Here is an 11,070-nt window from a genome sequence, read left to right as displayed (position 1 = left end):
GAAAGAAGAAAGTGGGAAAGAGAAATAGGAGAGATAGAAGGAAGGAGAGGAGAGAGTGAGCGAAGGAGAAAGATAGAGTGAATGAGAGAGCGAGAGAGAGAAAGGAGAAGGACAGAGAGAAATGAGAACGAGGCAGAGAGAGAAGGGGGGAGAGAGAGAAAAGCAAAGAATGGGAGAGAGAGAGAAAAAGAAGAAGGTGAGAGAGGGGAAGGAGAGAGAGAAAGAGAGATGAGAAGGAGCAGTCAGAGGGAAGAAGGAGTGGGACTGAGGAGAGAAAGAAAGAGAGGGAGGAGAAAGATCACAACACCAACTGTTCAGATGAAACCCCACCACCCCACTGTTGTTCACCAACCCTCAAGTCATTCACTCACTCAAATTCCTCATCACTCATACCCCACCACCCATTAATCAGTCACCCACTCACTCACCTATCCCTCCAGACATTCAATCACTCACTCATTCCTTCAGTCATTCATTGATCCACCTCTTCAATCACACACATGCTCATCCAGCCCTCGCGCGCGCGCGCGCACACACACACACACACACACACACACACACACACTCAAGCCGTACTGAACCTCATTCAATGACCCCTTCAAATAGTCACTCCTTCAGCCCCACTCCCCCATTCTTCAGCTTCACCATTGTTCAATTTCAGCCCGAGTTTGAGATGTATAATCACTTGCCCTGATTGACTCTTCTCCAAGCAAGGAATGTTTCTCTCCCATATTTTCTGCTGATAGGTTCATGAGAGATTGAATCAGCATTAACCATTGGAGGGAAGCACCCTCTGACTGGGGGAGCAACTTCCATGCAAATTCATGCAGGTGCATCTACTTGTATTTTGAATAATGACAATGGTGGGTCATGCAGGACACCAGAGGGGGTTGCCCTATAGCCCATGGGCTGCCTGCTGGACGAACCTGATCTACACCTTAGAGGAGAGTGGCAGCATTCTATATAAAGGATAAAAAATGTGTGCAAGTCAGCAGAGCAAGAGCATCAAACTAATATGAAGTTCCAGATGGATTCTGATGCTTTACAAATCTGTACAATGTTGCACTGGAAGCTGATCCAAAACTGAAACCCTCCAAGGTAAAATTGAGGGATTCTCAGCACGGAGGACAAATTAATATGACAGCCCCAGGCTAAGGCGAGAACAACAACTTGAAATTCCAGATATTAGGCAAAATGTTAAAGCCAACTAGGTAAAAACAATGACTGCAGATGCTGGAAACCAGATTCTGGATTAGTGGTGCTGGAAGAGCACAGCAGTTCAGGCAGCATCTGAGGAGCAGTAAAATCGACGTTTTGGGCAAAAGCCCTTCCTCAGGAATAAAGCTTTATTCCAGATGAAGGGCTTTTGCCCGGAACGTCGATTTTGCTGCTCCTCGGATGCTGCCTGAACTGCTGTGCTCTTCCAGCACCACTAATCCAGAAAGATGTTAAAGCCATTCATCTCAGCAGAAGCAAGTTGACAGCTTGGACTAATAACCCAAAACGTTCCAGAAGAGGCTCATAGGCTTTCACAAGGCATAAATAAAAGCTAAAATCAGCAGCGTCAGCTGAGAAAAATTCAAAGCAGAACTACAGAGTGCATCAACAAGTCGACCCTGGGAGGAGGTGGGGTGGAGCCATAGCCCCCATGTGTACAATGTGTGCAAAGTGACTGGCAAGAGCAGGACTGACTAGATTAATAAACTGTTTTAATATTGCTTAAAATCAGTTGTTTGCACGGTAAGTAACTTGGGGAACTCACAATATGAGTTTTGAAAAGCGGGATAGTTAAAATAACAGCACGGAGGCCAATATCCCATCACCCTTTATTTACATGTGCAAAGTACATAGGCTCTAACCAAATTGCTCAGAGCCAGTCCCTAGACTAAGGAGAACTTCTTGACTCTCCTGTATATATCAGTCAGGGCACTCCCTGATTGGTTACCAACTCCATTTAAGACTCTCATAGTCAATGAGATCCATCTGACCCTCATTCCAATCACTACAGGGGTGTACACAGCACTTGGTTTGTCATGGTCATGTGACAATTGCGGCAGATACCACCTTACAAACAGCTCAAACAATAAGACACTACAGGCGACATTGTACCTCATGAACACGTAATGTCTAGAATCCAAGTATTTTGCTTTTGTTTTTGTGAAAATCCAATAGGCTGTCTTTGTTGGCCCATCCTTAAACAAAGTGAAACTTGATATCTCCAGATGAGTCCCAGAGAAAGTTCATTTTCAATGAGGTATTTGCATAAAATGATCCAGAACTCAATTGTTAAATGTCATACAACTGCCATTTTAAATGTGTATTCGTGTTCGCTTGTTAGAATTATTTTCTACATCTTCACAAAACTCTGGGGCTTGATCTTTCTTCATGTTCTAGTGGTTGTAATTCAGGTCACTCACTGTCACAGCCCAGGTTCAGTTCCTAATCGAGGATTCAGATCTTGCATTCAGCTACAGTGGGAACATCTGATGTTGGAATGTAAGCCGACACAGGTTGGGCTAGGACTTGGATAGTAGATTGCCTGGGTGCAGTGAGCTTTGGTCTCTTGTGGCTCAGTGGTAGTATTCCTATCTCTGGGCCAAAAGATCTGGGTTCAAATCTCAACTGGCTAGCAAGTGAGACTTAATAAGTCCAAATAAGTTGGTTCAGAATACATGTTTGAGTCCTGGACTAAATTGGCAAACAGCTTGACTGAGAGAGCTTACCAAAGCAGTCCACCAAATTCCAGAACAAGAAGAGAGCAATTGTGGGTAAAGTCAGCAAGGAGAGACTCTCTGCTCTACTATTGTGGGCCTGGGTTCAATGGCACCTACATCAACAAGAAGTGTCCATTCACCAGGATTGTGTCAATCTGGGACTGGATCCCAATAGGTATTGTGTCGAACACAAAGATGCAACTGACCATTGTTATTTGCAGTGGCCATCTACACTATATCAGGAAGCACAACCATTTTGAGAAGTGACACAAGAATGTGTCTATGAACCCATAGCCCTGCTTTTAGGGATGTGCAGAATGGATACAGTGTGAATGGAGGGTGAGTTGGGGAGGTTGTAGTGTTGGCCTCTTAGTGAGGCCAATGCACTTCAGTGTCCTCAAGATCGCCAAAGCTGCAGGAGCCAAGAAACAATACCAGGAGTTTTTAATACATTTGTCAAGTAATTCAACCATAATAAAGCATTTGTGAACAGGAAAAGGGAAATACTGGGTCATGACAGTGGTCACTGTTAAAAGATTTGAAACATGGCAGATAATTTCCACACAGCATGCTATACAAAGAGCAATAACAGTGAACTAATCAGTTACCGTAATGGCATTTCACAGATAAAGATTGAGGGATATCAGGAATAACGTCACTGTTCTTTTCTATATATTATTCACATGAGAGAAGGTCTTGGTTTATCATCTCATCACTAAGATGACACCTCTGACAGTGCAGCACTACCTCAGTACTACGCAGAAGTAGTACATATATTGTACATATACCTCAGACATATATTGTGGTCAGCTTTTATGATGGGGTGGGGGGAATCATGGCACTACATCTCTGACTCATGTCAGTGTGTTAACACACAGATGACATCAAGTGCCATTTATACCCTACTTTCTCCTTCTAATCACCAGTCATGTATTTAGTGCACATTTGTACCATTCAATAGAGTTAGTACAGCAAATTGATAAATTCATTAATTCACTCTAGCTCTGTTCAATGGTTTATATATTCTTTGTAGTATGCAGCAATCCACATTCAAATGAATAAGAAACTAAAGATACTATTAACATGAAAGAGACAGCTGTATAATTCAACAAAGGTGTGGTAACAAGTCAAAAGTTTGAACAGAGTATAAAGAACAGCAACGATTAAAAGATTAATGTGGAGGGAGACATTAGAGTATGAGAGAAAGCTAGCTAGAGAGATAAAAAGAAGATGGGTAATTACATAAGAAAAGAATAGGTAAAGTGAGTATTAGTCCGGTAGAGAGTGAGTGTGGGAAAATAAGGAAAAGTTCAGAAGAATTAAACAAATATTTTGTGTCTGTCTTTGCTGTAGAGGATGCAAATATCTTCCCACAAATAACAATGAATTGGAATGTGAAAGAGAGTAAGGAACTTAAAACAATTAGAGTCACCATGGAGGAAAGTATAGGCCACTTAGCTGAACACAGGTCATCGGGAAAATGTGGGAAATTTATTATGAACATGAGTCATAGGGAAAATCTGGGAACGTATTATGAAGGAAGGCACTTGACATAATCAAACAGAATCAATATGATTTTGTGAAAGGGGAACTGAGTTTGACTAATTTATTGAGATTTTTTTGAGGAAGTAACAAGCAAGTTAGATAAAAAGGAACTAATGGACGTTCCTAGATTTTCAATATGCATTTGACAAAGTGCCAGAGCAAAGGATATTGCATAAAATAAGAGCTCATGGTGTTGTGCATAACATTTTAATATGGCTTGAGCATTGGTTCACTAATAGGAAGCAAATGATGGGCATAAATCAGTCTTTTTTAGGATGGCAAGATATGGCAAGTTTAGTGAGCCACAGAGATCAGTGCTGGAGCCTCAATGTTCTATAATTTTATAAATGATTTGAATGCAGGGACTAAATGTGCGATTGCTTTGTTTGAGGAAAATACAAAGACAGGTAGGAAAGTAAGTTGTGAAGAGGACATATAGAAAAGTGGGCAGAAATTTGCCAGCTGGAGTATAATGTGGGAAAATGAGAACTTGCTTGCTTTGACGGGAAAAGTGAAAAACAACAGACAGTTAACTTTGACGTACAGAGGGATTGGGGTGGCCTGGCACATGAAACACAAAATGTTAATATGCAGGCACAGCTAGTGACTAGAAAAGCAAATAGAGTTTTCAAAAGGGGAAAAGTTGATAAAAGAGGGTATGGAAAGTTGGTAGGGATAGCAATATGGAGTTGAGGCCACAATCAGGTCAGACCCTATCTATTGAAAGGTGACCACGATGTGGGCTGAGATGGACAAAATCAGAAGTCACATGACACTAGGTTATAGTCTAACAGGTTTAACTGAAATCAAGCTTTTGGAGCTACTCCTTCATCAGGTGGAGCAAGCTAGCGGAATTGAATTTTGTCTATTCTCGTTCCTAATTTATATGAATAGTGGAGGATGGAAGTCAAACAAAATAATAAAACATGTACATTAAAAAAAACAAATGTTTCCCCCCATTCTGCATCAAGCTTTATCATCCTCAGCACATGAATTCAGAAGTTACTACAGCAAACCTCTTGTGATTAACATTTTGAAATTGTGGGAAGATCCAAGATGGTGGCAGTCTGAGTGGCCTGCTGTGCTGGGCTCTGTGCCATACCCCTGGGCAAGGTGGACCTTTACCACCCCTCACCAACTACCACCAGGAGAAAAAAGTACTAATTTAAACTTGCTGATCATCTGGAGCTGCTGAAATTGTGTGTAACAGCTTTAAGGCCAGGATGAAATTGAATACAGGAAAGGGGTCTAAAGGAGCACAGAAGACAGAGCACTCCCCTACTGCATCGGGGGTGCCTGCAGCCGGTGCTCCAACTCCCAGGGTGGCCCCTTTGGATCTAATGGGACAGCAGCATTTACTCTCGGAGTTTGTCAAACTCCGAAAGAAGACTGAAGCAGCAGTAGAGCCACTATCTGCCATGCTGAAAAAACATGAGCAGGAAATCCAGCTGCTGGAACGAAGACTGGACGCAGCAGAGGGAGAGCGTGGTGGAGGTCTTGGGAGGAAGGATCCAAATGCTGGAAGACCAGGTTCGAGTCCTTCAGGAACAAGTCGACCACCTGGAGAATAAAAATAGGAGAAAAAAAACTTACGGCTCACGGATCTTCTAGAATACAAGGAAGGCAAGGACCTCATCAGCTTCTTGCAGGGTGGCTCCCGTAGTTCCAGGTGCTGGTGCTGGGGCTGGAGTTGGAGTCGGGCCTGGTGAGCGTGGAGCAGGCCCACCAGATCGCAATGTGCAGGGCCAGGTCAGACCTGTGACCCGCGACCCGCATGGTCCTAGTGCAGCTCCTGTATTATAAAGAAAAATAGTTAATAGTTGAAACAGCAAGAAGACTGGGAAGAAATTCACAGGATTTAATGTAAAAAGGTTCAAACCTAATGTTTTTTCAGGATTTCTCAGGAGCCCTAATTAAGAAGAGAAGGGCATTTGATGAAGTCAAGAAAGAATTAAAGGACCCGAACATTCAATATGCCTTGAGGTACCCGGCCATGTTGCATTTCGCCCATGGAGAAAGATGGTATATATCTTTGACTCCCCAGAAAAGGCAAAGGACTTTGTGAATTCTTTGAATTGAAGGACCTGAGTCGGGGTGGAAGGGGAGGGGGCATCGTTGCGGACAATGGTATGGGTTTTTGTAATTGCCTCCTTTTCCACATCTCTCTCCCCCTTTTCCTTTTGTGGTTATTGGCTTTAAACGTACAGCCTTGTTGTAAAATTGGAATTATTTTATACATCAGTCAGTTGGGTATTACCTAGGGCCACTTGTTTTTACTGCTGTCCTTTTGATTTTGTATTGGGGGTGGCTATAACTGTGGTTAAGATGAGTGGAGGGGGACGATGGGCATCCATTGTTAACTCTCAGGATGTAAATAACAGGTTTTCCTCATTTGTGAATTGCCTGGGGCGAGGGCACAGCCTCAGCTAGAGGGACTTAAGATGGGAGTAAGGATTGGGAGGAGTGCCCCCTATGGGCAAGGGGGGAGATCTCAAGCAAATTGGGGGTTATTTGGGTGCTTGCTTTAGTTAAATGTAGTGATTAGTTTTTTAATTGTAATAGTTTTTATAGGAGTAGTTTTAGACTTCATAGAGTTAATGTCTTTGTCACTCATCACTCCTCAGATAAGCTTCCTCCTCCTGGGAAACCACAGGCTGCCCTTGGATGATCATGGCTAGTGATTTGTTCAGGTAGTGCACCTGGACTGTAAAAGGAAGCCATTCCCCTAATCAAGGAAAGAAGGTACTGTCAAGCCTTAGAAAGGAAAGGGTGCAAGAGACACATCTAACTGATAAGGAACATCTGAAACTGCAGCAGGGGGGTTATGACAGGGTATTTTTCTCCTCCTTCAACTCTAAGAGTAGAGGGGTGGCTATACAGGTAAGAAAGAGCCTCCCTTTCCAGATATCGGAGCAAATTAAGGACAAACATGGACGGTTTATTATTCTTAAAGCCCTAATACATGGAGAAGAGTGTGTATTCTTGAATGTATATTGTCCCCTGGTGCACCCTCTTAAATTTCTAATTGATGCAGTGGCTAAATTAATGAATCTTGGGGAGCGCCGCACAATTGTAGGTGTGGATTTTAATCACCTAATACATCCTGAAGTTGACAGGATGCCAAGAGGCCCGGGGGGTACTCACACTCAGTCTAAAGCAGTTGGTGGACATGTGTGAGGAGTTGGGACTAGTGGATGTGTGGAGGCCTCTCCACTCTAATGGAAGAGACTTTACATTCTACTCCAACCCAACCAAGTGCCATTCATGAATTAGCATTTTTTAATGCCAGCTGATGGTTTGGACTAACATTGGCATGCAAAATTGGGAATATAGCTGTCTCAGATCATGCGCCAGTGTATTTAAACGTTAAAATCAAGGATAGTGGAATGGATGCATGGCACTGGCACACAGACCCATTTCTGTTAAGGGATGGCAAATTTGTTGAGTATATCAGAAGAGAGTTCAGGGCCTCCTGGGATATCAACTCTGGTACGGCCAGTAATCCATCAGTACTTTGGGAGGCCATTACGGCATATTTACGAGGCCGGATCATTTTGTATCCTGCGACTAGAAGGAGGCAGAGGGAGGAGCAACAATGGATGCTGGAGGCCCGGCTGCAGATAGCTGAGGAAACATATTATTAAAGGCCCTTTCTGGTCAAGTTGCAGCGGGTCACAGCCCCTGGATGGCTCTCGACTCATTGTACACACAAGTGGCTGAAAAAGAGGTCTCCTTTGCTGAACAAAGACTGTTTGAATTCGGGGATAAGTCAGGTAGATATCTGGCATATTTGGTTAGGAGGAAAAAGGCTTCCCAATCTATTACGTCTGTTAGAGAGAAGGCTGGTACGATTACTCATGAGTTGAAGCAGATCAAAGTTAGATTGAGGGAATACTTCACAGAACTATGTTGGTCGGAGGGGGTCGAACACGGGTGCAGCGAGAATGCAGTCCTTTTTTGAGAATCTGGACCTCCCAGTATAAATGCAGAACAGGCTTCCCTATTGAATGTGCCTATAACAGTACAGGAAGTGCAGGAAGCAATAAAGCATCTTTAGGGTGGCAAAGCACTGGGGCTGGATGGATTCCCAAGTGAATTCTATAAGGAATTCATAAATGTGTTGGTTGAGCCACTTCATATGTTGAGCTATTCTTATGTACAGGATTGTCTGCCATCTGCCCTTAGGGAAGCTAATATCTTCCTCATTTTTGAAGAAGGGGAAAGACCCTGAAGAATGTGCTTCATATAGACCAATTTCACTATTGAATGTAGATTTTAAAATTCTATCCAAGATGCTGGCTCGGAGGTTGGAAAAGGTCCTGCCCCATATTATAAAAGAAGATCAGATGGATTTTGTCAAAGATTGTAGCTCCTCCAACATCAGGCATGCCAGCAAAGATTGATCCTGGGTCTGGTGGTCTCCCTAGATGCAGAAAAAGCATTTGATCGGATAGAATGGTCATATCTAATTAACATGGATCCAGTAATTCTTCTTTTGCCCTGCGTAGGGGAACATGGGAAGAGACTGTGTAACCTCCTTACCCAGTGCACGAGGAAGAACATTCTGGTGAATTGGACGCCAGAAAACCACCAGGTCTTATGGGGTGGCGTAGACTGGTGATGGAGCATCTCCCCCAAGACTACCTCACAAATATGATGCACCACAAAATGGAACGGTTTTATAGGACATGATGGCCCTTTTAAAATTATATTGATGCTGACTTATCAGCAATATTAGTCAGGGCCGTGGTATAGCTGTGGGAATCATTATGAGTGCCTGTGGGGCCCTGGGAGGAGGAGACTGGAAGGAAAAGAATATGGGTACTGGAATGGAAGCCTCAGTGGAGGTGTGATGAGTAAGTTAGAATAAAGTAGTGAGATATTATTTAATTTAAGTTATTTGAATGTAGTTTAAGCTAGTATTTATTCAATATGTTGGTAGTTTAGTTTTAGTTAAGTAGATGTGTTTGTTTTGGTAGAAGAGTGTGTTGAAAAATGTGTTGCTGGAAAAGAGCAGCAGGTCAGGCAGCATCCAAGGAGCAGGAGAATCGACGTTCGGGGAATGAAGAAGGTGTGCCAAGCAGGGCTAACATAAAAGGTGCTTTTCCAGCAACACATTTTTCAGCTCTGATCTCCAGCATCTGCAGTCCTCACTTTCTCCTAGAATAGTGGGTTGTTTATTAATAATGGTACTATGCTATGGCCTTGTTTTTTTGTACTTTTTTTTCTGTTTTGATAGTGTTATTCCTTTTCTTTATATATAAATGCTTTGTAAAAGATTTAAAAAGCTTTTCAATAAAAATACTTATGTAAAAAAAAGGCCATATCTGTTTGGGGTCCTAGAGTGCTTTGGTCTGGGGTGATCCTTTGCCAGATGGGTGGCAGTATTCTATAATGATCCTAAAGCAGCAGTCATTACAAATGATGCTAAGTCAGATAACTTCAATATTGGGAGAGGTAGTCGACAGGATGTCCTCTCTCACCACAGTTATTCACCTTGGTAATTCAGCTGTTAACCAAGGCGTAAAGGAGGGACCCTGCAATAGTGGTGCCAAGGGTGGAAATGGGGAGCATAACATCAACTTATATGCTGACAACGTCCTTTTGTTCTTGGCCAATCCGAAGAAGTCTGTTCCTCAACTGACTCAAACAATTCGTTTATTTGATGGTTTCTCGGGCTACAGGGTCAACTTTACAAAATCGGGTGCCGGTGGGAGGATTAGAGGAGGTGCCTCATCTGAAGGAAGGAATGCAGTTCCGGTTTAGATGGTTGTCAAAAGATTTTTTTGTATTTGGGAATTTTTATTACCCCCTTCTTTCCACCAGCTATATAAAGCTAACTATGTACAACTACTAGAGAGGATAAAACAGGATTTGCACCGGTGGGAGGGGTTACCATTATCATGGTTGGGCTGAATAGCCCTGATTAAGATGAATGTTCTTCCTCGCCTGTTGTATCCCATGAGAATGCTCCCATTGTTGTTACCCAGACAAGTGTTACAGAGGCTCAGTGTTTGACGAGGGCCCTTTATTTGGTGCCACATGCGCCCCTAATTAAATTTATTAAATTGCAGCTTTCGCAGAGTGAGGGAGGGGTGGATCTTCTGGATTTGAAGAAATATCAAATAAATGCCCTGTCAGCATATGTTGGTGACTGGGTTTGAGAGAATTTGGAGACGATTTGGCTTGCAGTCAAGATGCCATCGACTTAATTTATTATTTATGGATGAGATGAAATCCGTGATCGAGAAGTGTAAGAGTCCATTCATTTTAAACACAGTGAAAGCCTGGAGGATAATGAGGCAAGACGAGGGTAAATAGTTTAAGACCTCGCCATTTATCCCATTGGTGGGAGCCCAAGCCCTGGGGCAATGGACTCCGGCTTTAAGTTATGAGAGAATAAGGGAATCTCATGCCTGGGAAAATTGTTCGAGGGGGAGGCCTTGATGTCATTTAGTCAGTTAAGCCAGAAATATGGATTGTTCAATAGGGACCTTTTCCGGTATTTTCAGATAAGGAATTATACACAAAGAAAGATCACATTCCTGTTACAAGTCAGACATGGAGAAAAGAGTACTCCAGTGTATGGATGCTCTTTCAGTCAGTACCTTGTATCATTTACAGAAAGGTAAAAACAATGACTGCAGATGCTGGAAACCAGATTCTGGATCAGTGGTGCTGGAAGAGCACAGCAATTCAGGCAGCATCCGAAGACAGGCAAAATCGATGTTTCGGGCAAAAGCCCTTCATCAGGAATAAAGGCAGAGAGACTGAAGCGTGGAGAGATAAGCTAGAGAAGGGTGGGGGTGGG

General features: G+C 42.9%; 1 protein-coding gene and 1 pseudogene across 5 annotated transcripts in view; one reads left to right on the top strand and one right to left on the bottom strand.

Annotated features, from left to right (window-relative positions):
- The window catches only part of gpr176 (G protein-coupled receptor 176), a 189,007-nt gene that overhangs the window by 109,370 nt on the left and 68,567 nt on the right, over positions 1-11,070 (bottom strand). For 4 of the 5 annotated variants that reach the window (XM_043697953.1, XM_043697955.1, XM_043697956.1 and 1 more), the window contains exon 2: positions 5,853-6,051. In XM_043697953.1, coding sequence (XP_043553888.1) covers positions 5,853-5,895 — 43 coding nt within the window. In that variant the 5' untranslated portion in view covers positions 5,896-6,051. Of the gene's footprint in view, positions 1-5,852; positions 6,052-6,138; positions 6,169-11,070 lie in introns of those variants that run through there. The other variant, XM_043697957.1, reaches the window with a different exon arrangement.
- LOC122553318 lies at positions 2,673-3,203 on the top strand (annotated as a pseudogene).

This window comes from Chiloscyllium plagiosum, chromosome 10 (genome assembly GCF_004010195.1).
Source record: "Chiloscyllium plagiosum isolate BGI_BamShark_2017 chromosome 10, ASM401019v2, whole genome shotgun sequence".
NCBI lineage: Eukaryota > Metazoa > Chordata > Chondrichthyes > Orectolobiformes > Hemiscylliidae > Chiloscyllium > Chiloscyllium plagiosum.
Note: the sequence above shows the minus strand (reverse complement) of the source record. Positions and strands in the feature narration are given on the sequence as shown.